This window comes from Hirundo rustica, chromosome 18, assembly GCF_015227805.2.
Source record: "Hirundo rustica isolate bHirRus1 chromosome 18, bHirRus1.pri.v3, whole genome shotgun sequence".
In the NCBI taxonomy this organism is placed as follows: Eukaryota; Metazoa; Chordata; class Aves; order Passeriformes; family Hirundinidae; genus Hirundo; species Hirundo rustica.
In genome coordinates this window covers 7,526,564-7,554,071 of record NC_053467.1, presented here as the reverse complement: position 1 = coordinate 7,554,071, position 27,508 = coordinate 7,526,564, and the positions used below count along the sequence as shown (strand labels likewise).

At 40.6% G+C, this 27,508-nt stretch overlaps 1 protein-coding gene across 1 annotated transcript in view; it reads right to left on the bottom strand.

Moving 5' to 3' along the window:
- ANKFN1 (ankyrin repeat and fibronectin type III domain containing 1) overlaps window positions 1–27,508 on the bottom strand; it is a 74,984-nt gene that overhangs the window by 20,107 nt on the left and 27,369 nt on the right. The window contains exons 5-10 of the mRNA XM_040081853.1: window positions 26,872–27,066; window positions 24,769–24,882; window positions 10,938–11,035; window positions 10,246–10,336; window positions 6,857–6,964; window positions 971–1,070 (exon numbers count right to left, since the gene is read on the bottom strand). Of these exons, the coding sequence (XP_039937787.1) occupies window positions 971–1,070; window positions 6,857–6,964; window positions 10,246–10,336; window positions 10,938–11,035; window positions 24,769–24,882; window positions 26,872–27,066 (706 nt within the window). The remainder of the gene's footprint in view (window positions 1–970; window positions 1,071–6,856; window positions 6,965–10,245; window positions 10,337–10,937; window positions 11,036–24,768; window positions 24,883–26,871; window positions 27,067–27,508) is intronic.

Here is a 27,508-nt window from a genome sequence, read left to right as displayed (position 1 = left end):
ATTCAGGAAGTTTATCACTCTAGATGATGTAAGACTACATGAATCTAAGAGATTATGGATCTGTGTGAGCCACTGACATCAGTTTCAGTGAGAATTTTGCCAGAGTACACAGTACACAATGAAGGCCTTATGCCCTTTAGAAATAGAAATTTTACTCAAACTGATCATTAATGTGCTTAGTTCTGCCCTCCTTTACTTCAGAGCAAATCTGAAATAACTAAATTGAAATCAGGTGGGTTGTTATGGATTTACATTGGTATAATTGAGTATAATTTGGCCAACATATCTGCAAACCTGTTTATAGAGATCATTCCTTTCAATATTTACCCTCACAATTAGTTACATATGTTAAGTAGTCACTGCAGGGAATTTAAAGACTCTGGAGAGCTCTTCTGAAAACTCTTATCAAAATACAAAGAAAAAAAATACAAAATGAACACTCCTGGCAATGAAAGAAGAAATAATCCAGAATAAGTAACTTCCATTTGCTAGAACAAATTATCGGGGCTGAGAGTTTGGGTCACAATGGGCTGCAAACCCAGCTGAGAATGTCAGAGTTCTACGTGTGTAGCTTGTTGCCAGTGGACTACTCAAATGTTATCTGAGCTCTGTGCTTTAAATTATTAATGAATAAATGTTGTAGTTTCATTAAGGAACAGCAAAAGAGGCAGCGCTTTCAAAGAGCTCCATAGCTGCACTTTGGGTTTGCACAGAATATTTCACTCTGTAACAATTTGAATCCACTTCCAAAAGTAACAAGGAAAAAATTCTATTGATTTCAGTAGAAGCTGGAGCATTTTTTTTCCTGTCAGCTGCATTAGTCTTACACATCTGTGATTTTGTCAGTTCATTCTGACCAATTGCTGTCTCATAAGTAGTGGCATATTCACACATATTTCTAAGGTGCTTTTCTCTAATACAGAACAATGCCAAAACTCAGAATGTCTTGAGCATAGAAGGAATGACAAACCGTTTCAGAGTCTTCACAAACTTGTTTGATGAATGGAAAAGGTGCTTCAGGCTTCTGGAAACCGATTGCTTGCGACCAGCGTTTTGTAATTTAGAACTTTCTGAAATGGGAAAAAGAAGCAAACCCAACCCAGCTCTTAAATTTCAGTTAGTGTCTCATAAAAAAACCTTTGTTTCTTGAACTGCAGTACTAAATTTCAGTCAGTGCCCATTACATTTCTTTCAAAAGACAACATTTAGAGAGATGCAACCCTTTGATGGTGTTTTCATTAACTTAGTGGTACACAGCAGCAGACAATTTCCTTGTCTGCAAACTTGCTGCAAACTCAGACAAGATAAAGCAGTTTTGCTCTGAGGCAAACTTGAACCAGCCCTACACACTTAATGCTCAGAAAGGATGGGGAATTTTGTAAGAGGTCTCAAAAAACCAAGAAGGGATTTGAATCATCAGTCAACATTTTAGGGTGTTGTAATTTCTAAATTTTTTACCACACGTAGCTTAAGCTTCTAAGAAGTGAATAATTGGTGCCCTGGCTGACACGGACATTCCAGCACCACCAGTGTAACCTAAGGAAAAGTTTTAAGGAGGCAAGATTAGCCCTCATCTTTCTGTATATCGCATTAAATGCATCTGCTGTTGCTTGGATTTTTTTTTTCTCCATCACAACAACTTCCACTCATGTATTGCCTCAGAGCTTCCACAGTTACCTTTGCTCCCTGGTAATCTGGAGTTCAAGGAAGAGGTGTTAAACTCTTTTGTTCACTTCATGTCAAAGCTGAGACCTGCTGTGTGGCTGCCAGTATCGCTGGGCCAGCTCTCCAATAGAAGAATTTTATAAAATTGTCCCAATGTTCTGAGAAAACACTGTTAAATTTTTATACATTGCATTCTTTTTTTGATGAATTTGACTTAATGTCTTCCTTTCTCTCATTCATGGTCTTGTAAGCCAAGGAAATATCTTCCCATGGGCATTGAAAGCCATGAGTTCTGTGTAACATCTGTGAACACCTGTGTGCCTGTGAGCAGGTTTGGAGGGGACACCAGGAGATGGCAATCAGGAACGTGCAGGACTTTGTAATGCAGTGGCAGTTGTTCATATCTGGATTTGAAAGCAATGGGCATTTAACACTGTTTGTTTGGTTTTTTGCAATGTCCATGCTGTTTAATGCTGTTGTAAGAGAAACAGCAGAAATACTTTGAAAAATAGAGTCAATTCTTTAGATATTTGCTGTGATATGAAAAGAAAGACAAAAAATGTCACTGTGAAAGCTCATCTCACTTTTCCAGGTTCCGACTGTTTATTTGGATGAAGCATGGATCCCCATCCAGACTGAAGTGTGAAACATTTTGAGGGACACCCTTCTCCTGTGGGGAAAAAACCCATGACTCCTAAAGAGCCACTTGCTGAAAGCTGCTGATCATCTGCTTAGGTGTTCTCAGAGTATTTCCCAGTTACCTCTGGCGCAGAATAGGAGGTGCCTGTCTGTGTCTCCCTGGTGAGTTCTAATTTTGAATATTTGAAGAACATCTAAATTTGCTGTTTTCAAAACCCCATCTGTGGAAGTGCTCAGCATATTTTAAATGCTGAATAAATTTGCACCAGGATTGGCACATTGAAAGCCCCGGCAAACAGACACATTGTTAGCAGTAATGACTGCTCTGTGGAACAGTGAGCACAAAGAGAACAAGGTTCTGTTGGGGGTGAAATCATACAGTTCAGATGTATGAGACTTATTAGATCATCAAATCCATTGTCTTTCCAGTACAAACTTGTTCTCTGTGGCATATTCTCCAATGCACCCTTCAGCTTAAACAGACTCATCCAAATCCGTGACTACTCCTTTGTTTCCTTCTCCTTCTAAAAATATTCATTTGTATTTCTACCCATATCTCCTCAGATAACGGTTATTTTACTGTGAACTTTTTCAGGGTATTGCAGTAATGTAAACCAAATGCTACATGAAAACTCCTATCTTACTGTTTCCTTCTTTCAAAGTTAAGATCGATTTAGGAATATAAATTTCATTCTAATTATTTTCTTCTGCATTCCCTCCATCAATATGGAGAGAACGGAGGAGGAAATTACTGGAGGTGAAGCAACATAGTTTTGTATAAAACACCCAGAGACTGCAACATTAAAATAAGAGGGCACATTACAAGTGAAAAATATGTTATTGCTCGATTCAGTGGTTTGGGTTTAGTCCACAGCTTTGCAGAAGCCAATGGCAGAAGAATTAATGTAAAACTAGATGGAGACTGTAAACTCTCCTATATTGCTATTTGCTTTTGTTTTACAGTGTTGTGTGTCTAGAAGCCAGAAAACATGGAGCTGAGATTAGAGGATAATTTGGATCTGCAGGAAATGGAACTTTGTCTGTTACTTAATTAACTAATAAATAACATAGAGTAACCTTCATGGAAAAGCACCAGTAGCAACACAGTAAGTTTATATTAACAAATGATACAGCAACCAAGCTGTGAGCTCTTTTAATAGAAGCCTGGGAGTGAGCACATAGCAGCCGAGATGGGAGAATTTCCAGTGATTAGATTTAGATCAGAAGAGTTCAAACCTGGACCGAAATAGGCAATTAAATAAAAAGGTGTATTTATGACATTGGCAGCCTTTCTCTTCGAAGGTAGAGGGTGTATAAATATTTCTTTGCAGTTTTTTACATAAATACAACCCACACTTAAAAAGCAACCTCTTGGAAGAAGAAGAACCATGTTGCCCCCTCAAGCTTGTGTGCATCTGGGGTCTCTTCCTAAATTCCCACCCTGAACTTCTCAGTCTATAGCTTGGTTCTCAAGTCTACTTCTGTGTATTCTCACAAAGAATTATAATCTAAACATCTTTAATGCCCTGTGGAATCAGAGATCCCTCTCTTGGCTAAATGCAATTAAAACTATACTCTCTGCTTGTGAATGAAATTAAAATGAGAACATTTTTATTTCACCTCTGACTTGTCTAGTAAAATACGTTTCAACTGTATTTCAGAAGAAAAATATCTGGTAAGATTTCTACTGAAGAGTTGGGCTCCTTTCTTAATGAAGTGTCACGCAATTACTTAATCCACTCTGAATTGTTTAGAAAGAGAGATTTACAAGAAAAAAATTATTAAAAAAATATATATTTGAAGTGTTGCCAGGAAATACAATTGTAGTAACTCAGTTATGATAGTCTGTAGCATGGTATTATGAAGACAAATGGATGACTGTTACTTGTAATCATCAGGGTTTTCCAGAAGATTAAACATATGAAAGCAAAGCTTCCTAAGTAATTCCCTAGGAGATTTCATCATATCACAGAGCAGGTTCAAAAGCAACAGCTGATCTAATTCCAAAAGCTCTTAAACTCACTGTACATTCCAGTGTATTCTTCCTGGTATTTTTGTAAGCTTGTTTTCTCCAGCCCCTGCAACGCAAAGCACAGGGCAAAAGGCAGAGGCTCAATGAACAGACTTGGGCGAAGGATCTGCCTGGAATGTGGGCAATGTCCCCTCCCAGATCCCACAGGAGCGGCAGCATACGGCCTCGTCCTCCAGCTCCTCTGGCTTCTGAGGCTTTTGCCTGCTCTGTTCAGATAATCTCAGACCATTTCGATTGATTATTCTCCTTCTGTCCTTTTCCACCTTCTGTCACTCGTCCTGCACTCTGAGCCAGCCCGAGCGGCACGAGTGGGACATTCCACACAGGAATCACTGTGGGAACAGCCAGGGTGCCTGGACACCAGGTTTGATCCCAGCTCTGTTCCCACTGAGCTCTGATTCTGCTCTCACAGCTCATCAGCGCTTGTAGGCAGATTCAGGGACCTTCCTCAAACAATGTCCAGCTGTTTACTGACAGCTCTACAACAAATGGGGCGAACAGAGATCACAAGATTGGCATTAACCAGAATGTGGTAAAGGAAATCATGGCAAAGAACAGAAAAATGCCTGGGCAGGTCCTCAGCCTGTGTGTAAATAGCAAGGCCATGCTGACTTCCACCCTGTCAGTCAATCATGCTAGTTTACATTAATTCAGAATAGAGATCAAGCCTCTGTATTACATGAAGTGAAAGCTGTTGTTTGGGGCTTTTATATACAGCAGCTTATCTCAGATCCTTGATCAAACTCCTCAGATTCTACTGAGGTTGAGTACTATCAAAATAAAATTCCTGAGTGAAAGTGACATCATAATTCTTACTTTTCCTGCAGACTTTGTTTTGATTCCTTACCGAATTAGTGAAATAAAAAGGATTGACATCATCATATATTTAAGGCAAGTTCCAAAGGTTCTCCTATGATGATGCCGTGCTGATTTGTCCACATTATACTACTGTGTAATGCTAGCATTACAAGCAATTATGAGATTTTTATTTGGTTGGAGGCAAGGGTGTTGCTCAAGCTGACTCCACAGTGTGGAACTGCCCCATGTGAGGTCCCACAGCCTTTCAGGCATAGAGGAAAATGTTCTGAGTTAAACACATTTTCTGTATTGTTATTTATTATTCAAGGAAAAGGTGTTAGGAAATCGAGAACAGAGTTGTCTGTGCTCAGTTTTGAGACTGGGGTTAATTTTAGGAGCAGTGGAATTTTATAAGAACCAGGCACTGGTGTCAAAATGTCAAAAGGAGGGATTTTCTGCATGATGTTTATAACTGCTTCTGTTCTGGGCTGCTATGTCAGTAAAACAATTTATACTAAAAATATTTTCAGATGTTCCATCGCTTACTCCCTCTTGACTGGAAAGGTGGCCTGAAAGAGCTGAGATAGGCACTAAATCCAGAAATGAAAAACTGTACCATGAAAAAAGCCTTCTTTAATAGCACAAAAGGCCATGTAAGAGATAGAATACATCATCTGTATTTTCGGTACCAAGACCACCTGCAAGTGATAATGTTTGCATGAATTTTAATTAGAGAAACAACATTTTCTTGCAAGATCTCCTTTCCCTTTCCAAGCATCATAGATGAATAGTTTAAGTTGCTATGGTTACAGTGGGTTGTGTAAGACCCTGGATCAGTGTGATGGTTACAAATTTGCACGTAAAGAACAAAGGCGGCATCTTTTCATTTCAAGCAGATGATTTTAGCTCAAAATATTTCTATGATTTTAAATCAATTGATGTAACTTGATATAGCAGTCATACTAGGTGAAGAAAAATGAAAAAACTTCATGATAGTTTAACTTTCCCATTTAAAGTAAGTCCCTTTGCAATGAAGCATTATTCCAGTTAGAAGTTTATTTTAAGAAAATAAATAGTACTTTTCAACAACCCATATAGAACAGGAGTTTTTATATAGGCTCCAAAAATAATGCCAAGCTGTTGCCTTGGCTCTTGAGCTATTAAAGGCACAGTCTGTTTCTCATGAATGAAGATTGGCTGAGATTTGAACTCTCTCCTAGTTTTGATCCATTCTGTTTTGAAATGTAGCAATCTTATCTTCCCATTACATTGTGTAAGTATTTTTCATTATAGATTGGCATGACATCCACTTAGTGTCTTCCATTTGGAGGCAGCCAATTCCTCCCTTTTGATCCAAACCAGTTGTTAACTGTCTGAAGTATTTCTTTATAGGAAAAAATAAAAAAGCCATCCTTGCAACATTTTAGTGGAATCCTGTGTGAAACTAATTTGTGGGGAAAAGCAAATCAATAGGTGTGTCGGATACGGAGGCAGAAAGACTGCGCCTGTGTGTGTGCACATTGCAGCCTTCAGATGTTTTCATCCAACTAATTTCAAGGGTTAAGAGCGAGATAGTGTGCTAAAGTGATTCCAGATGGGCCAATATTAATATCTTTCTTTTCCTGATGAATGAGAAGGTATGACCCAGTTAGAAAACTGCTAAAATTACAGGCGCCACGGAGGTTTCAGCTGGTGCCCTACCACATAGATATTTATCCTTACCTCTGCAATTATGGTGCTGATGAGCTGCTCGAACCTGCTGAAGGAGGCGTTCCAGGGCCTCCGTGTGTCCCCTGTGCCGAGGCTCTCTTCCACTGCAGTCTTTCCAGTCTATTGAACAAAGGAAATAAACAGAAATGAAACACAAAGGTGCAGGAGAGGGTCTAAAAATATTTTCCTGCCTCTGGTACTTCTCGGCTCTAGAGCAGTTTTACATCTCAGCAGGCAGGAGTCATTTTTAAGTCTGTTGTTTCTCGTACACTGAATTTTCTTTGCCTTTCTTTGCCAGCTGGGTAATCAAAATGATTGTTAACAAAGAGCTCACAACCAGCTCTGAGAAGCTCCTGTAGTGACTGACTTGCCAATGGCTGTTTCTCTCCAGGAATGAGCTCTGGAGCTGCAGTCAGGGCTGCAGCCACTGTCAGCCTGTCCTGACACTCACTCCTCACCGAAGTCACATAAGGCTCCTTCTGCCACTGCTTCTGACACCAGGAGGCTCCACAACTTGCCTACAGATCTGCAGAGCAGAGAATGAGCATCTTCCTACACCTAGGGCTTGCCCTGTAGCCAGAGAAACATGCTTGGAGTAAAATCACTTCTGGGGATCTGCTCCCAGCAGAGGCCTGAACAAACGCTGGCAGTCCCTGCCCTGGAGCCCACAGGCTGCTCAGCACTGCACTCCTGAGGCAAAAACCTGCTGTGTTTGTCCCACACACCTTCAACCTCCAACAGACTTTGTTTTCACTCACTGCTATATGAGAATCTCAGTCTTCATTTTTAAAAAAACAAACTCATCACAAATAGGAAAAATCTGGGTGTATCGGAAAGGAGCTCTTTAATTCCAGACTTGGCTATTTTCATACTTTGATTATAATGAGAAAAGCGCATTGCTTCCTAGCCCAAAGGAGTGGTGGGTCAAGGTATTAAGAGATCTGTCTGCACAGGAGACATGCTCCCATCTGGCTGGCACAGGGGCCACGTACGTACTCAGAGCCACCAGCAGTTTGCTCACTCACTAAATATACAGATCCAGTTTCTAGTGCAAGTTTGGAGTCAAGCATTCCTTCCAATGGGCTCACTATGCCAGGGATATAAATACCTGTTTATTTACACTCAGTGTAGCAGCCAGAGTAAGCCCCACGAAAAGCTGGAAAGAGAAGACATTTGGTATCCTGATAGCCTGTGGGCAGTGTGACAGCCGCAGAGGGGCTGTCCTGTGTGCTCTGATACTGCAGACATCAGGCCCAGCTGCATTTACTGCTCTGTGTGGGGAAAATGTCCTTAGAGCTCCTGTGAGCAGCTAGGAGGGACCAGCTGGAACTCACCAGTCTCAAAGTGCTTTGGTGTTATCAGACTGGCAGAGTTTCAAACAACCTCCTGATTTTTCTATCCCAATAGTTTTCAAACTTTTTGAACCTCAGGATTGTTGACTACCTTAAAAATGGCGCAGAAATCAGACCAGCTCTCCTCATTGTCCATCACTCACCTGCTAATGAATAAACCCAGAATAGTTTCTGTCTGCTGGGATTTCACAGAGAAGCTGCACAACACTGGCCACCCCCTTCCAGGCTGCTGCAGAGTGTGGGGGAAGCAGGAGGACAAGTGCAAGTGCTCACTGTCATCACACAGAGACACATCTCCAAGAGTGTCACCAACCTTTGGTGCTCTGGGATTGGACTGGATCAGCATCAGGACCTGAAGCTTTCCTTTCCCTTGCATATTCTTGTGGCTGCTGTTACAGACAACTTTGTAAAGCACTAATGTATTCCCATTTAAGTTTTAGCTCAGGGCCATGTTTTGTTATGCAGCACTGGTGTAATGTCAGCGTGCTGCCTCCTTGCCGAGCACAAATCTGCTTTTAAAACCAGTGGTGAAGGCACTGTGTGAATAGGGAAGTTCTGCCCCCAGTAACTGCAACGGTAAATAACATCTTGTCTCGCTAATGTGAGTATTACTTAATAAAAAGATTTGCATTTAGACTCTGCTGGTCTTACTGTAAAGCTTAAGCATGTGGCCCTAAACCCAGTAATTCCAGAACTTTCTGTACTCTTAACACCCTGAGATACTGTACAAGGGGAATGAACAGAATTTTCTCCATGTCTTTTGTGCTGATCCATTGAAATCTGCAGGAAAATTTCCTTCACACCCCAAAACTTTGGAACTGGCACATAATGTCAGATTTCAGAAGGTTAATAGCAGGGGTCTGTAAAAAGGGAAGAGAATGCAATATGCTGAAAGCAAAATTCACATCATACAAAGTTGCAGCCTTAAATAGCACCTGTCTTGCCAGGAGTGCTCCTTCTCTGGGGGTATTTGGCTGAATAACTGGCAGCTACTCTGAAAGAATCTGTCCCCCAGCTGATGTAAATTTTGCATTTCTGAGGCCAAGTCCTGTGTAGTTACACCTGGCTATAGTCAAGGTAATTGCACATCACCAAATTATTCAGTTATCCACAGTAGATTTTTTCCCGTGATTGTAGCCCATTTGTGTTCTCAAGCAGAATATTTCTTTACCCTAGTTCTGGTATTGTTCTGGAGAAACCACAAGAACAAAATTGAAGCAAAATGGGACAATGGTAATGCAAAAGCCTTATTTATCCAACCTTCTCCATTATGACTAGAGTAGGAACAGCTTGTTATATTTTTTCACATTAGCATGCAAGGTTATTAAATTGCTACATTAGCCTAATAAAAACTAGTGTTAATGCAATAAAAGGAAAAGTCCCTTTTTACTGCATTAATCAATACAAGGGGAGCTGTAACACACTGAGCCAGTTTGGCAGGGAACATTAAGTCTGGGAAAGCAACTAACAATACAATTTGATTATAATAGATTAAAAATTACAAATGACAAATCATAGCCCTAATGGAGTCTGAGAAGACTTGTCAGAGGCTGGAAAAGGAAGAAAGGCTTTTGGACATTTCTGGAACATTTACAGGCTACGTCCTACCACTATGTGTGTCCACACTGGAGAATTTTAGGTACAGGATGATGTAAGAATGGTCCAGCGAATGGGATCTGTAATGCTACAAGGTAAAATAAAAAACTATATGAGATGCATGCAAGTGTTTTGCTTCTAGCAGCTCAGAATCAGGTTTTGATCCATTCATGTACTGAAAAATGAAGTCTCTCCTAAGAGAAATGAAGATTGAAATATTTCTAATTTTTTAAAGTTTTAATGACTAGACAGCAATTTTCTGTCAAGGGACTGGAAAAGAATAAAAGCCAAGACATTCATGTATATTTATACATAAATTATTATTTTGCTTATTTTTGGGGGGTTGGAAGGAGTTGAGTTTTATTATTTATTTCACTCCTAGATGACATGACAGTTACATCATAAACTCCAACATCACTAAGCAAATGGGGAGAGCAGACAAACCCAACCTACTTGAAGGAGAAGCATATTCAGGAGTAGATTTGCGTGGAGGTCCCCATCCTCTCATGTTGTATGCTGAGACACGGACATAATATCTCTGGCCCTGCAAACGGAAACAACTGGAGTCAAAACTATCACTGGATTCAAAATCTTGGCTGTAACAACTGCAAAGCAGTACCTCACAAAGGTTTTTGGGTTTTTTTTCAGTGAGAAACTTAAATAGCTTTAATAATTTAAATGCACTGTGATAGTTTGAGACATACTAGAGAGATTTGAGGACAAGGTTTGAGAGCCAGTTTTGTTTGGTGTAAAAGATACATACAAAGACAAATAACAAAAATGATTGCCATTAACATGTGCATTCCTGGAAGAAGGAGAAGAGAAAGAGTTGTTATTTGAAGTACATCAGAGTAGGGCCTAGATTTCTCAAGAGCCTTTGATCTGCACTGATTATCCTGTGATCCAGAAAACAGCAGCTTTCGCTTCAGTCTTTCCCAGTTTCTCCTGAGAATGGTAACTCTAAAGATGGTTCTATTCCTTTGTGACTTTCCGATTGTGGCTACAAGGCACATTGTGCTCAATCACAGGAACATGTTGCTACAAGAAAGTCTCTGCAGTGATTTCCAAGGGGTGGTGATGCAAATTCTTGTGTCTTTGTATCACTGTTTGGCCATCAAGGTCTAAATGAGTCCTCTGGAACTCACCGTCCTGAGGCCTGTGATGGAGCACCTCAAAGAGTGAAGATTATCCATAATTATTTCACCAGCCAAAGGAGAAAAGTCTTCTGAAGAGCTCCATTCCACTAGAAACAAATAGCAGGAGAAAAATCAAGTCAGGTACCAGTCCAAGCAAAGAATCCAAAGGACTTGAATCACTCACAGGTTAACTTTTCTCCTAGCAATTTCCCAGTCCATATAGATACTAAAAGTCATGTTCAACAGTAACGTATAGCAAATACCCAGTAGTTAAATTATATCTCTGTGTATGGGAGACAAAACCAAAATATTGTTCAAAAGCTTTTCAGGAAAAAATGCTTAAAAATAGACTGCAATACAAATTACTTTAAGTCACTGTTTCCCTCATTTAAAGAACTTCCTTTTAAGGACAGAGAAGTAGTGGGAAAGAGAAGGTGAAGGAATTGGACCTGTCAATGCCATTTGGCAGTTTATACACCCTAACCAACAAAAAGCACTGGCTTGCATTGGATCTGCACAGGTGGGCATGGGCAGAGTCCTTTTGGCTCCTCAGGCCCACAGACTGCCCTTGGCTAATTTGGATAGAAATATTCTCCTTGGACCAGACACTCAGTGGAGCCTAATGGTTGGTGTTGGTGGTTCTGGCTCTCCTGGCCAGGCCTGCTGCTGCTCTGGTCACTGCAATTACAGAGCTCCAGCAGGACCTGGTGAGCTGTATCCACTTTTGGAGGGATTTGAGTGCTGCTGGGCTGACAGACCCCTCCCATCTTTCCTTCAGCACAAACTGTGATGGGAACCTTCACCGCCGTGCTCCTGTCGCGCCTGTTCCTGCTGAGCTCAGGGGTTAGGAATCAGCAGTCCCACTGTCCAAACTCTTCCTCAGTACTTGCAGAAATTATTGTGCACATAAAATTGTATTGAGCAGACCATGAAGCTCTACTAGATCATTAAAAAAACCACCAAACCAATATGTGCAAGGGAGGAAGGGATGGCTGCAGGCAGGAAACCAGCCTTTTTTCTTAAATTATTCTTTATAAATGAGAGGCGCCATCCTGGTTAATCCTGAAGTCGTATCTCTGGGAATGATTTGTACCTTCAGATTCAAACTTCCAGGAAAACCTATCAGAACCATAGTGAAATTAATCTCTTGAATTATTCCACAGCAGAAACTGGGGAATCTCATGAATTTCCTGGATTTACACTAAAGAATTCAATATAAAGCTTTCCTTTATTTCCTAAAAACTATTCACAGAATAGTTTTTGTATATTTATTTGTATATTCATTAGTATTGGAGTTGATAATTTAGAATAGATCAGAGGATAAAGGTATTCTAAATTCAACATGTGGAATTTTCATCTTCTGGCAGTTTCATACTGGTATTTACACGTTAAAAGAAAACGGCTTTAGAGAATTTCTTGTTCAGCATATACAACACTTAACTGCCAACACATTTTTCTGAAACAGCCAAGTATCAATAGCACAACTCATTTTTCCCTTCTCCCCTAATCGCTCCTTTTCTATGATTGCAGTTTGTGAATGCACAGCATGCGCTGCAACATTTTTGTGTTTGCTGCAATGAAAAGAAGATTGGGTTTTAATATTCTCATTGAATTTTTTCACTGTGTATTTTTCTAGTTTTCCATGTGTTTTAAATACCTAATTATTGCCGCCTTTAGTGGGAGCTATCTCTGTACATTAGTAGGAAAAAGTAGAGACTGTTGCAGTACCATATTAGAGGGTTTTGTTGACAGTTTAATTATAGGAATACTTAAAAGTAACATAGAACTTGGCTTGTCAGACTTCCCATTGTAAACCGTGATTTTCAAGGGTTCTACCTCCACTTGTATTAAATGACTGCAGACACCGTACACATGCTGCAGACTTAGACACGTTTTCTGTTTTCCGGAAGGAGAAACCCTGTTCAAACTGCTGAACATGTTGTTGACAGGCTTGCAGTCACTTCAGGTACCATTTTTCTTTTCAAGGATTCATGTCAAGCAAGACAGTGTCACTCAGGACAGATCCTGCCAGAAAATCCTGCCTTCATTGGAATCCCCAGGCATGCCCGAGTGTCCAAGAGAGGGGCAGTGGTTGGGTCACACTTCATGCAGCACAAAGCAAAAGCCAAGCGTGAGAGATGTAGCTCTAAGCAGCTTTTGATCTTCCCAAATTTTTAACTGTTCTATGGATTGGAGGCTGCCCAGACATAAACTGGTACATCAAGAGGCATATTTAAATTTGGGTAGCTTACACAAATAAACATTGCAGCCCTGTCCTTGATGTGGGTCCCCTTCCACTTGCATTTGGCATTTAGAGGACTGCTCCCAGTATTTAGAGATGTTGGCACACTGTCTGGAGAGGAGTTAATGCCCGAATCTGAGCAGGATTGCAATCCTACCTGTCTGCAATCCTGTGACCAGCAGGAACACCACAGTCCTGGTGGTGTGACTAGCAACAGCATGGCAGCTTGTTTTCAGAAATAATCCAAGAGTTTACTCCTGAACTGCTGAGTTCAGGGAGAGGCGCTGAGTTTCCAAGGGGAGAACAGGCTGCCGTGGTCTCCAAAGCCATCTCAGGAGCAGCAGGGAAGCCTGAGAGGTTTTGTGATAGTAAATCCCAGGGCTTTGCTCTGATCTCCCAGGGCAGGCTGGTGTCAGTGAGCCCCTGTGTGCTGGGTGACGCTGGGATGTCCCAGCCCCTGAGGGACAGCAGCTGCCTTGGAGAGTGACCGAGTGCTCGTCCTGTGCTGAGGATGCAGTGGGGTTCCCCCTGGCCCCCCACCATCTCATCCTTCACTGGCTGCCAGGCTCAGGCTCAGCTGTGCCTCTCCTTGTGCGGCTGGCAATGCCAGCATTTTGCATTTTTTTTTAGTTTAGCCAGTGGTGGCTGAGCCCCATGTAATTGAAACACAGGAATATGATATTAACTTGTGGATCAGGTTATGGTTATCATGGTTGAGAACCCTTCTTTTAAAGGATATTTACCTAACAAGATGGTGTATCCAAAGTCAGTCAAAACTTAATTTTCAAATATATTTATTTTAAACCCTCACTTTTGGGAAAAAACCCATCCCCCATTTTCAATAAAAATTTCCATAACTGAAAAATAAATATTTTTTCAACAGCTGTGTTGGAATAGTGCCTTCTTTTTCCCCTCATTTCAAAGTATATCTGTCATAAAGTAACTCATAACAAGTTTCAGAATTTTCTTGCTTACTTATAATTTTAACAAACTTTTCCTCGCATGATTTTACTGATTCAAATGAGAAGAAGATGACATGATACATCTTTAAAGAAATACAAATCGGTGGAAATAATTTATCACTTAGGTTTATATCTCCTGTTCTAAATTGCCAATTTTCAGGTCTCTACAGTAATGGTCATCTAAAAATAATACATACTATTCTGCTATACTGATTCATTTGGCTAGAAACGTCCTAGGAGACATGAATACCAGATTTCCTATTTTATAGAAGTGAAAATGAAGTAAGGAGGGGTAGAGCACCTTGTTCAGTCAACAGGCCCCAAAACAAGGGCAAAATCCATGTATTAGGCCAGTGTTGCTCTCGCTGCCTGGCTTTGTGGGATAGCTGCAGCTCTTCCTGGTACCAATACAAAGCCATGGTCTTACCCTGGTGATGGATCTGGACCTAAAAATTATGTAATTTGTGCATGAGCAACCCATCATGAAGATTTAGCTAAATCTTTGCCTCCTTTGTAAGAGACAGAGTACTGGGACAGAGCAAACAGAAATTACCCACTACTTGTGTCATGCTGAAGTCCTTGGGACTTTAAGGAAGAACAAAAGGCTGCCTCACCTCAGCACGTAAATGCTGAATTATAAACATGCTCGAGTATAGAAAGCTGAGGATGAAGAGGGTCCTTTATAAGAGCCCAGGAACAGGAGCTGGTCTTGTAGACTGCACCAACTGTGCTGTAAAGGACCTGAAAGCTGTTGGGTGAATTAAGGATGGAGCATGTTCCAGTCCTGTTCTGAACACCCCAAAGGGCTGCTTTGTTGTGAACGCTGAATGTCTTTGCTGTTGCGGCTTTCCATCTGACACTTCATGTTATGTCAGAGCAGGGCTTTTTTGTGTGTTTAATATATTGGTGACTATGTGTTTTAATGAAGGTGCCCTGTATTCCAGAGCTAGCAAATGCACGATGTGTTGCTGCGGTCGCCAAGATAAGTAGTAATTTTTAAATAAACAGCAGTATAAACAGTTACATAAAACTCATGTAAATTGCTGGCACATAATTTTAGACTGGCTTAAGTTATGTAACTTACTTGTGGCCAAGTTTTTTTTTTTTTTTAAATTTTTTTTTTTTTTAATACTCAATTCACTCACTTTAAAATAAAGGGAGAAGCTTATTTTCACCTGTTTCTTTTCCACTCACAATCTTTCTGTTATACTGAGCATGCCTTTAACAGCTTGTCAGAGAGGTGGACAGACAGACAAAGGGCAAAGGGAAGACACACAACACTTCCTGACCCTATTGTAGATTCATTCAGGAAAGCATCATCTCTGGAGTTAAATAAATAGCCTGAGCCACAGTCAAATTTGCTTCTTGTCTTGACATTTGTTTTTCCTTGCACTTGAATTACTGAGTAGATTAATTAGACCAAGGGACAGGAGTTCAGTTGCTGCTTGTTGGGGTCTGCAGAGTGGTGTATGGAGCTGGAATTCTGCATTTTGTTCCTGCATTTGGCACTGACTTGCTGAGTGACCTTGGGCAGTGCATTCTGCCTTTCCAGCTTTTAAGGCAGGCTTGAGCAGCAAAGGTTCTGTCTCCTTCCCCTCCTCCCGTGTACAGGGCCTGGGATGATGGTGGTCTTATCTGGTATTTCCAAGGGCCTCCAAACAAATAATTGTGTTATTTATTAGCTTCCTTTGAAATATAAAACTGACAGAGACCACCACCAGAAACCACTTCATGCCATATTTTTCTGCTTGCTGATCTTGACAAAAAAATTTCAATGATTTGCTCTCATAATGTCTTAGCAGCTGGATTTAAGGACATAAAACACTACCATTCATATTAATAAAATGAGGAGAAAGACTCTAAACAAATATTTAACAAACAAGTGAAGAGACCTGAGCACTAGTGAAAAGCAGGAGTCTGTTGGTGTAGAGTGTCACCAGCTCTGATGGAGAGCATTGTCTGCAGTATTTGGTCAGCTCCTCCTTGCTGTTTTCAAAAGTTCTTTCCAGCCTGATTTAAGAAAGGAACACAATTTTTTCAGATTTTCAGTTCAGGCTGTGTTCATGCCTCTCTCACGTTTGGAAATCCTCCAGTGATAGGAGAAAGACGAATCATACCAGCTGTAGGGACTACTGACAGCATAATGCTTCCATTAGGAAAAAACAAATGTTTGGCACTGAGCAGTTTGTGCAAACACAGAAGTTAAAATACAGTCATGGCCTGTGGATTTCTAGGTATAGCTTAAATTAAAACCTGAGCTCCAAGCTGCTCTAAATACTAGTGTTCATTATTTTGGATCTTATCTATCATTTCAGTTATTTCTGCAAACTTATCCAAGGTTCTTTGCACTGGGTTAGTTGAAGCATCAGTAAAGCTGAAGAGGAATGAAAAAATACGCAAACAAACAGCTCTTTGCCCTCCTGAGGCAAACAAAGCACTGCAGTGGTGTGGTGGGAAAGAGCTGCACGGGGGTTTAAGGGTCTTTCAGCAGAACAAGACAGAACAGTGCAAGACAGAGTACCAAAAAAAGCATCTCTAGACTAGTCTGAGAGAGCACATCTTCATTTGGAACTTCTGTGGCTATAAATCTTCGTGATACTTATTTCAGAGATTTTTTTTTTTTTTTTAATAATCAAATACTTTATTTGCAGTAAATCTTCTTCCCAACAGCTCTGGGCTCCTTTGCATTTTACGCCTGCTAACAATAACCCATGATGTTAAATAACCTTTCTTGTGGCCCTGTTCCTGGATGTTCCTTTGACCCAGGCCAGAATACTCTATTTTATGTCTTGACATTTATGGGAACCATTATGACAGCAGGCTGGGTGCCAAAGACACATCTTTGCTTGATCATGGTCTCACTAGTTCATCTTAAAGCAAATCTACATTATATAAATGATTTACAAGATACTATTTTTACTGAATTTTAATAAAATTCTCACCAAGAGAATTAAAAAAAAATTTTGATCTTTTTTCTCAAGTGTTTGATTAGTGTTTTCTAAATCCCAGCAATTCTTTATCTGTTTGCAGTAAGGCCAGCTATTCCAGTACAAGAAGGAAACTTTTTCCTCTGTTAGTGAAAACGACATTTCTTACTAACATTTTATAAATAACTAAGAAAATGTGCCATGTGGGTGTACATTCAGCCTTCCAATGTGGGCCAGCGGTTAGAAAGCTACAATGGATTATAATAACAGCCAAGATTTGTTTCTCGGCCCTGAAATGACAAACATATCCCACTGTGGCCGTGGAAAGAAGAGAGTATGTATTAGAACTGTGAGAGGGGATTAGAGAATAAATGGAGTTCTTATGCAGAGGCTCCACATCCTAAAAAAGCTTGGCTTGGATTCTGCGAGCTTCCCCTCCCAGTGGGAGCGTTGCTCTGCTGTGATCTGTGCAGCCAGAGCCGGGGGAAGCTCCCGCACGCAAGGATGATCCTTGGTGGGAAGCACGCACGGGGCAGGCTCAGCCTGGTCCCAAAACATGACGTTAAAATCGAATTCACAATGAGCAGCCGGGAAAACACGCACAAAAAAGTGATCGGTCGCAATGTATGAGGCACAGCAGAGCGCTGCGCAGTGCGGGGAACAAAGGAAGGAAACGCACAGACAATAATTCAGGTTATCTGTTTAATGGGATTCCTCTCCTTGTCCTCTAGTTCTCCTGTGGTATGAAGAGGGACTTTGTGGTGTAGACATTGATTAACCGTATTTAAGGCTTTTATTTCTTTATAAACTAATCCCTACAGTAACTTAAAAAGCTTTTACCTTCCGTAGCAATGCGGACAGGTGTTACAGCCAAAACAGCCTTGATCTGGGGAGCTTTTACTTAATTTAATTTATTGCAAATTAACACAAATTTCTAATAATTCATTGAAAGTGAGAAGAAAGTAAATATAATTTAAAAAACATTTAAGTGAACACCTTCCCACTATCTTTCCTAGGCTGAATTTAATCCACTCATACTCCCCCTTTCCTGCTGTCAGCTTCCCTTCCCTTTGCTGCGGCTTTCACTCAGTGCTGCGTTTGCTGTCACACTGAGACAGAGCCAGGCCAGCTGTGAGCAGCACGTGGCCTCTCCTGACCTCCTCCCGCTCCTTCAGTTGCCCCTGGTACTGGAACCTGCCATCCATGCCCATCACTGCTCAGGAGTGAGCTGAGTGGGTGCTCAGGTGTGAACTGACTGAGCTCAGACCTGGGTGGAGAGGGAGCTGGTGGGTGTTCATTGGTGAATTAACTGGGTGCTCATGCACAAACTGATGGGGTGTTCATGCCAGAACTTACTGGGCACTCATGCATGGAAGCAGGAAACCCTGCAGTTCATGCTCAAAACACAAGGTAGGAGCTTGCAGGAGATCCTAAGGCCTGAGTCCAAATTTACAGACGCGCATCTGTTCTGGGGGTCAGATCTGATTACTAGAAAGGGATCGGGCTTTGGTTGGGGAGGCAGATAAGACCCAGACCTTTGATGCATGTCAGTGGTCCAAGAAAGTCCATGATGGGCCAGAGAAGACTTAAGATGAAGCTGTGAGCAGGGAACTTTTGCCATAAAACCTTTGAAGGCATTCTGGTTTTGTTTAAGTCTTCAGGGAGTCTTCATTCCCAAATCCATTAATCAAAATACCTGCTAAATCATGGACCTCCCTCAAGACAGAAACTGAAGATCTTCAGTCCCAGTCCTGCCACTGACTACAAGGAATTCACATCTTCTCTGCCATACCTATGAACTAGAGCTAAAAAAAGCCCCAAAACTTATTAATTTTGGTAAGTCAAAGCAAATGTAAAAGGCAAAGCAGTGTCTAAAATTCAACAACATCATGATACGAGCCTTTTTCCTTAGAAACCAAGGCAGATAAAAGTAGAGCCTGTATGTCTGGATTTTCTCAGAGCTATTTATCCTGAGCTGCTGTTCAAAATCCTTATAAAACACAAAGCAGGAGGAAAGAATGATTCAGCTGAGTAACTGGTGTTTGATTAGCTACATTAGTTAATTACACCATCACTTAATAGGTGATTCATGTTCAAAGGTGATTTTAAATACATAACAAACTTAAATAATAGAAGGTCTTAAATTTTATGTTAAGTCCAGCACATACTACAGACATTGACAGGAGCTGGAAATAGAAAGGTTTGTTTTAACTTTTATACATTTCTGTACTGGCTAGGCATAAAAATAGAAGTCAAATTGCACAGTCCTGTTAGCTACCAAAATGTAACGTGCAAATAAAGTGCCCGGGAGACCTAATAAAATGCCATAAATGAACTACTGTAAAAAATATCAGACCACACCTATTCAGCAGGATAAATTCAAATGTCTTACAAAGAAATGTATTCTCTTCTCTTTTTATGGAGCAAGAACTGTTTTGAGGAAAGAAAAAATGAGTTTGAAAATATACAAAGAAACTTTGAATAATAAGTGGAAAGGATTTCAAGACTAAGTGCAGAATGCTGCTCAGTTCCACTATGGACTGGACCAGAATCAAGCAGTGATGCAGCATCTACCTTAGAGAGACACAGATATTATTATTAAAGCACTTTGTTTTCATTAGATTCACTTCCACAAGCATTCATTTCCATAACCAGGGTTCTTCTAGAAATCAAAGAAAGCACAGGCTTCCTGCTTTCCACTCTGACACTGCTGTGTGAGCAGATAGTTGTCACCAAAGTGTGGAGAAATATATATATAGGTATGGGTATAGATATAGGTCTACAGAGATATAGCAATACATCTGTACCTTTAGGTCTTTGAGGATCACTGCAGGGAGCCTGCTATGGAACAAATCCAAACTTGATCAAACATGGAAGGCCAACTTTTGATAAACATTTCAAATACATAATTAAAAAATGTGGTATCTGCTGTTTTTATGTGCTCATGGGGGCAAGCAGAAGCCCACACAAAATTATGAGATTATTTGGCTGTGAAAGGATTACCCCCAAGAATAAAACATGCAGAATCACAATCAAAATTTATAGATCACTCCTGTAAAGCCTTGGAGGTTTTTCACACTGAAATCTTCAATGTAAATTTTTCATCTGCTTGGAGAGAAGCCAGCTGAGAATCTCAGATCCAGATTTCTTTTGAGCTCCAAGGCGCCTCTCAAACAGGCCCAGGCTCCTCATTCCTGAGCACAGGAATTCCTCATTCCCGACTCTGAGTGTGAAGGCAGCTCCACCCATCCTTCAGCTGAGACTCCCAATGACAACAGCAAATTGTACTGATCTGTTCTGGACTGGAACTGACCCATTTCATGCAGCCGTGTGACAGCAACATCCTGGGGCTGCTGAATATCCAGCCAGGACTGAAACAGTGACTCAAGGACAATTAAAACTATTCTCATTAAAAAAAAATAATTCAGAAATGGACCACAAAGTACTTTGGAAGAACGGAGGCAGGGAACGACCTTTTCTCAAAATTTAAGCAAAGCATAACTCCTTTCCTGATCTAAGCCAACCTGTTTTGTTTTGTGTTTTAAAGAGCTACACTGACTGTAAATAAAAATCTTCTATCCATCCAAAAGAAATCCTGGAAGCAGCTGGGAGGTTCTGACAAACATGAAATACTCTGCTAAAATACCAAACTGAACAAAAAGGTAAAAAGGGCTAAAGTGGCCTAGACAGCTCAGCATCACTATCTGGAAAATAACTTGGCATCCACAGCCACAACCAAACAGAGAAGATTAGCTTTGTTCGCTACATCAAACGTGTCTTTCTTCCTCTCTCTTCAAACTTAAATAGTTCCAGGCTCTAAAATAAATTTGCTCGACTTGGGTTATACAAGCTGTTTCATTTTTTTTCTTCAAAAGGGAATATAGATGTTTGTTTAAAAATTGTAAATAAAATATAAACAGAGATTTTTCATTGCATGGTGATCCTTTCCAGGTAGTGATCAGCACTATGTCCATTTTTCTTCCTTATCGTGTACTTTGGGATCACAGCACTATTATGACTACTTCTGATGGGAAATGGATGAAAAAATAAATCATGCAGTAAGAGGAGATTTATCTGTACTTATTCACTGTAAAAGCAAAATAATAATCAGGTTTAAAATCCATAGAAAATATGTGTAACAAAATTACTTAACATTACTTTTAATTTTTTTTCTTTGAAAAAAACCTGCTTCGTGTATGTGCATGTGTTGTGTGGAACATGTGAACCCTAGAAAGGCTGATTAGTGAAAGACAACAGTTCTTAAAAGCCCAGCAAGCACTTGCTGCTTGTCTCTAGTGGGATGTTCCTGGGTGCTGAGTGCTCTCTGTCTGGATGATGCTGCTGTGGGGTATTTTTCATTGAGCTGGTTGCAGTGGTGCAGCTCTGGGATAACAAAACATCCTGCAATACCAGTGTGGTGGTGTAAACAGAAAGCTCTCCTTGGCTTCAAACAGTGGCAAGTTATTTTGTATGTCAGCGTGGAATGTTTTGATTGTGTTTCCAAAGATGTAAAACTAAAGCAGGTCCTTAGTACTTCCATGGTGGCATGTGAAGTTTGGCTCTAGGGCACAATTAGCCAAGGGCAGGGGTTTTTTCCTCGGTATTACAGTGATGCTTCACATCCTTCCTAAAACTGGCTGGGGTGAGGTGTCTCTGGCTTTGAGTCATTCTCTAGTGTGGAGCAGATTATTACTTTTATTATTGATTTATGTCACGCCTGTCTGCTTCCAGCCTCAAAACACTTTACTAAGTTACAATATGCTTAGGAATCATTTCACGTCAGCCACCACCACTCTGCAGCCTTCTCCAGAGAGAAACTGAAGGGAGCCATTAGGATGGTGCCTGCAACATTAAACAACAATCCAGGAGAGGAAGTAAAGAATACTCTGGCTCCTTAAAGCAATGGCTGAACAGAATGCAGTCACTGAGCTGCCATCCAGCTGGGACACCAAAGTCAATACCCATTCACTGTGTGTGGTTAAAATTAAATCTCCTAATGAAGTGAGATGGTTTTAGTGGTTAGAGAGTGAGTGCAAAGTATTATTCTCCTGTATGATTATTTGTAAGTTATACAGCTAACAAGGGAAAAGATCACACACAGGAAAACAGCAGACAGTTAGATAATGTTCCAAGCCCAGTTTCTAAAAGACATTTGGGCAAATAAAGCTTTGGAAAAAAAAATTAAAAAAAAAGAAAAAAAAAAGGGGAAAAAAAGAAAGATGACACGGAAAAAATTGAATTGGCAGCTTTTCACTGTTTTAGGGAACTAAACTAAATCAGAATTGATGTCAGTTTTTATTCCCTATAGTTCAGGTCCAGAGAAAAGAACATAATTAGTTTCTGTTAGTGAGCAGGTATTCCCTAAACACTGTTGCAAATGCTCCTGAATTTCAATTTGCTTAGAAAAAGAAATAGTAAAGTATTGAGGGGGGAAAAACCCCACCATAACAGCCTTTTTTTTTGTTGTTATTGTTGTTCCTGAATTAGCAAAATGTTTCAATGGTTTTCTGGACAGGAGGTTTATATATCTGACTAAAAAGATCCTCACACTTTGTTATCAAGCTCTCTTTTCAGGGCTAGTAATTGCTAGCTGGTTCTAATCATACTTGCAAGTGATCATTTGAAAGGTTCATTTTATGACCCCTCAAAGTAGCACAAAGAATCTCACTCTGTAATGTAATAAACAATTCGACAACCAGTGCTTAATTAATTCCTGAAAGTCACCAAAAGGAGCTATTAATGATCTTTCTTTTTATCTAACCGTAAATATGCAAGTCTCCTGGGACAAAGGATTTAAAAAGAATATTCTGGCAAGACTAACTGTCAACTTGATAAAGCATAAAATGATCATGAGCGAGGGCAGTTCAAAACACAGGGCAGGGCTACCTGGTCTGATCAGAAAGTTAGCTCGGGTTGGATTAAATTTCTCTGAATGCTGTGCTTATCAAAAACAGGACACCATTGACATGGTATAAACCAGGCTCAACCCAGATGAATACCCAAGAGAAAACTACTGCAACCTTCACAAAATTATTTTTAAAAATTAGCTCTATTTGGGAATTTGCTTTCCTGTGAGAATACCACAAATCATTATAATTAGAGGGTGGACAATGTTTCAGGGTTATTTAAAATACAACTATTGCGAAGAACAGTCTGATGTTTTCTAGAGAACTTTCGTGTTTTAGGAGCCCAAGTATTGTTTTCACAAGTAAATCAGGTAGTGGGAAGCTCTTAAATGAATTTAGTTTCCTGGCAACACAACCCATTGCTGAAAATTCAATTTAGGCTTCTAAAGGGCTTTGATGTTTTTGAAAATCACACTTCCAGCAGCACTGCACAGCTGACTAGGTGTAATACATCTTCTACTGAGGCTATCAGGGCATTATCACTTTGATGGCCTCAGTGGTATCTGGGAGGTTGGGGGTTTTTTTCACAGAATGTAAAAAATTATTTTGCTGGGCACAACCAGTGATGAGTGGAATCTGTGACCAGTAGAAGGAGGAGGAAAGAGAGAATGTGCCTTTTCCAAAATAAGCTTCTGTAGCACTTTGGGAGCTTGTGCTGATGGCCGTGGAGCTTGTGCACGGCATGTCCCACCTTTGGAAGGGCTCCATGAGCTGCTGGACCCTCGAAGGATGGGGTTTTTCTGAATCTCTTCTGTTGAGGCCATTGCTGGGACACCCACCCATAGAAACACGAAACATACTCCCCACCACACAGCCAGGATGGTTCTGGCTGTGAGTATGGAAATTTTGGGTTTAGGTACCTCTGAAAGGAGTTCTCAATGATTAATACAAAGAAACAAACACAGGAGGAAGCATGAAGGGAGAAACTGGGGGAAATAACTAAGAGGACTTTCAGGCTCCCACTCCTTCACTCTGCTGGGCAGGGCCAAGGAGGCTTCAGATCCCCAGTCCCTTGACCTGTGGGAGGATTCATGCTCCCACTGGAAGCTGGAGGCTGTGGATTGCTGTGCTTAACACTGAAGAACTTACTGTTCCAAAGATTGTAGAAAACCTGAAAGTTCCTTTAAACAGGAAATTTAAAAAATTCTCATTTTTGTTCTAATCTTCAATAAAACTTGCTTTTTTTCTTAATGTTGGAATTTCCTGTGGAACAGAAATTCTGTTTTAAAACCATCTCTATTCAACAGGGCTATTCAGATGGAAGCATTTTCTTATTCATTCCACTTTGCAACTAACTGGTGCCACCCCAAATGTATCACTCTTCCAAGAATGATGTGGCAGCCCTGGAATAGCTAATTAATTGGGCTGTATGATGCCTGTGCCAGAAGTTTCAGCTTCCAGAGGCATTCCTTTAAGGAATGGTGGTGTGGGTTTGGCTCTTACAAGGATACACATGGTTTCAGGAGCCCACAGGCACCAAAAGTTAGTTTGTGTTTTGTAACTGCTCATCTCAACCCAGTCATTGAGCTGATGTCTTAACCACAGTGAGTCAAGAAAACTTCTTCAAAGCACTCATGGAGAAAGCTTCTCGTTAATTTTTTTTTTTTTTTTTTTTAAATAAAAATTTTGTCCTTGGGTAATCTTTCAAGAAAATTCCATTTCTATGTCTGTTTACTGGGAAAATAATTACATTTAAACACTACTTGCATCATAATATAATCTCTTGTAGATAAATACCTTTGCCACTTAGCCCTCAAATTTTTGTACATTGTTAGGAGAATGAAAGATGTCTAAATCCAGTACCTTTATACTTGGTCACCACAGCTGAGTTGACACTGAGGGGTTCTTGGAAGGTGACAGTGAGTGATGTACTGCTCGTTACCATGAGACAGACATTGGTTGGCGCCTCGGGGGCTCCTGGGAGAGAAGAGAAAACATCAGCGCTTCAGCACAACAAATCCTATTCAAACAATGTTCCTGAGTCTTCAAAGAACCCACTGAAAATCACCCTGCAATTGTGAGCTTCGGGTTATAGGTGTTTGTTTTCTGCCTTTTGAGCATTTTAATTAGTGGCCCTGCTAACAATATCCTGCAGACACCATTTGTTTCTATCATGGCTCCTTTTTGGTTAAAAATATCTTCCTGCCTATATGTAACCCAGTAAAACAGATTCATGCTAATTATGTCAATGAAAAGCCCCTATAAATCTCTTGGGGTGGATAGGAGGAGAGAGAAAGGACAAAACCACAAAATGCTAATGAAACTTTTATGGTTTCACTAACAAACTCAAATTTATCAAAAAACAGAAAACATTTTTATGTTGTTGGGATTAAAAAATTTCGAATTCCACATTTTTTTGGTGTAATGGTTTCAAAATACAGTGTTCATTTGAGGCCTAACATTAAAAAAAAAAAAGGAAAAAACCAGCTTAATTTGCAGAATATCAATCAGACTCAATTCAGAAATCAAGCACAAAATGTCATTACTTACTACTGGGATTTATTTTAAAAATCAGTATATTAACTTTCACTCCTTCTGTATTTCCTGTATTTAGTATCTAAGAGAAGGAGCACTACATCTGTCTTGAAGAAATAGCCTTAGCGTACATAAAATTTGAGAAAATTATTTGTAAGCACATTTATATAAAGATGGCTGTGAAAATAATGGCAGTGATTGTATTTCATCCCATGGGATACACCTAAAAGATGCACATGTCTAGAAACAATTCGGGCCTGTTTTCTCCTTCATTTGGGCCCGAATTCCCATTTAATTTGGATACAGACTAACTTGTACAACTGTTTAAAGCGACTCAATTTGTGGCTGTGGTAATGAAATGGATGCCAAGATTAAGATCAGTGCTTACCAAAATTAAGGTCAAATTTTCACAATACTTATGTGCAAAGTGAAATTTCACTGTCTGATCAAATACTTAGAACAATCCCATTCCAAAATAGTAAGTTCTTTAGACAAATAAACAAATTACAACGGTGAAAAGGCCAATGTCCCCATTCCTCTTCTTGCCTATTGTATGTTGTTATATAGCATCCGGTGTTAAATTCTGAGCATGTTAAATGAGATTCAGGAGTAAATGTGAAGAGAGATAAGCAGGGCAGAATCATTACATCCCAAACACAGAGCTGGGATGTTGGATGTCTTATAAATTTTGTGCAGCCTGAGGAGCCGTGTGCTTGTTGCCCGCAGATATTTGGTCCTTTATTGTTCTAACATCCATTTCTTTCTCCCTCTTGGAAAGGCCATTTCACCTTTGTGCCTCAGTTTCCCCACCCCAGCCTCCTCCCACTCCACAGCAGGGCCGTGAGGATCAGCACCTTTGGAGAGGGTTCTCAGCTGCAGATTCCTGCCTGGAGTCTCGCTGTTTCCCTGTACTTGATGCTGTTTGGTTTTTGCTTTTTTTCCTTTTATATGTTCTCTGTATTTTTCACACATATATTTGTAGCTCTGTAGCCCATCGTATTAGTAGCTAGTTTTCTCAGTACTTTTCCACAGCCTTTCCTTAAGCAGAAAGACAAAAAAATATTCCAGACTTCTAAACCCCAGGAGGTGCAGGGCAGCAGTGCTGTCTTGGTTCTTCCTGGGCACCAAGGTTGAGAACAACTCTTTGAGATACATGTTCAAAGAGCACAGCTAATGCAGAGGGGGGATTCCAGAAAAGGGGCTTGACCTGCATTGCATCACCACTTGCCTCCTAATTGGTGCTTTTTATCCATTATAATAATTTCCTAAAACCTATAAAAATGTACTCGTCCCTGTAGGGGTGGGCTTTTGTGAACATCTTTTCATAACTGCCCCTGAAGGCCTTCAAATAAAGATCCTCTTCTGTATCACCTCCTTATTAAAATTACCTCGAGTTTCACTTCCAGGTTGAGAAGAAGGCAACATACTCACGGGCATGCTCGTATCCGGCCTTCATGCGCTGGTAGAGCCTGGCCCTCCACTCCCAGCCCTTGAGCTGCTTCTCCCTCTCGGTGCTCTCCGTACCCAGCCCTTCACTCACCGCTTGTGCTGACAATTCCATCACTCTCTGCTGGGCCTCCTGCACCAGCATGCTCAGGTGCACAGACCTGCTCTCCGCGGTCACAACTGCCGGGAAAAGGGGGAAATAGGAAGTGCTTGGCAAAATTTTGGCCATGCTCAAAACACGTTGTCTTATGTCACAATATAAGATGTATGTGTGTATCAAAAGTATGTATTCTATCACAATCTTCATAAGCTGTTAAAACCAGCTGGGGCAGTGTTCCTTATCTCCTTCATGACTCATCCCTGATAACTCTGGGGGATGTCTTCTGTTAATGGGCCATCAGGCTTCATAGCATGACTGATAAAATTATATCATCCCATTGTGGGATGCTCCGCCCAGGGGGAGGAACCAAATATTCCTACCTGGATATAATCTGAGGTGTGGAACACCACCGCCAGCCGCATCCACAGCCAGCCTCAGCCTTCTTATGAAGGACAAGACCTCCATAACCACCACTGGACCTTCAGAGGAAGATCAAACCCTTCTACACGATCACTGGCTCAA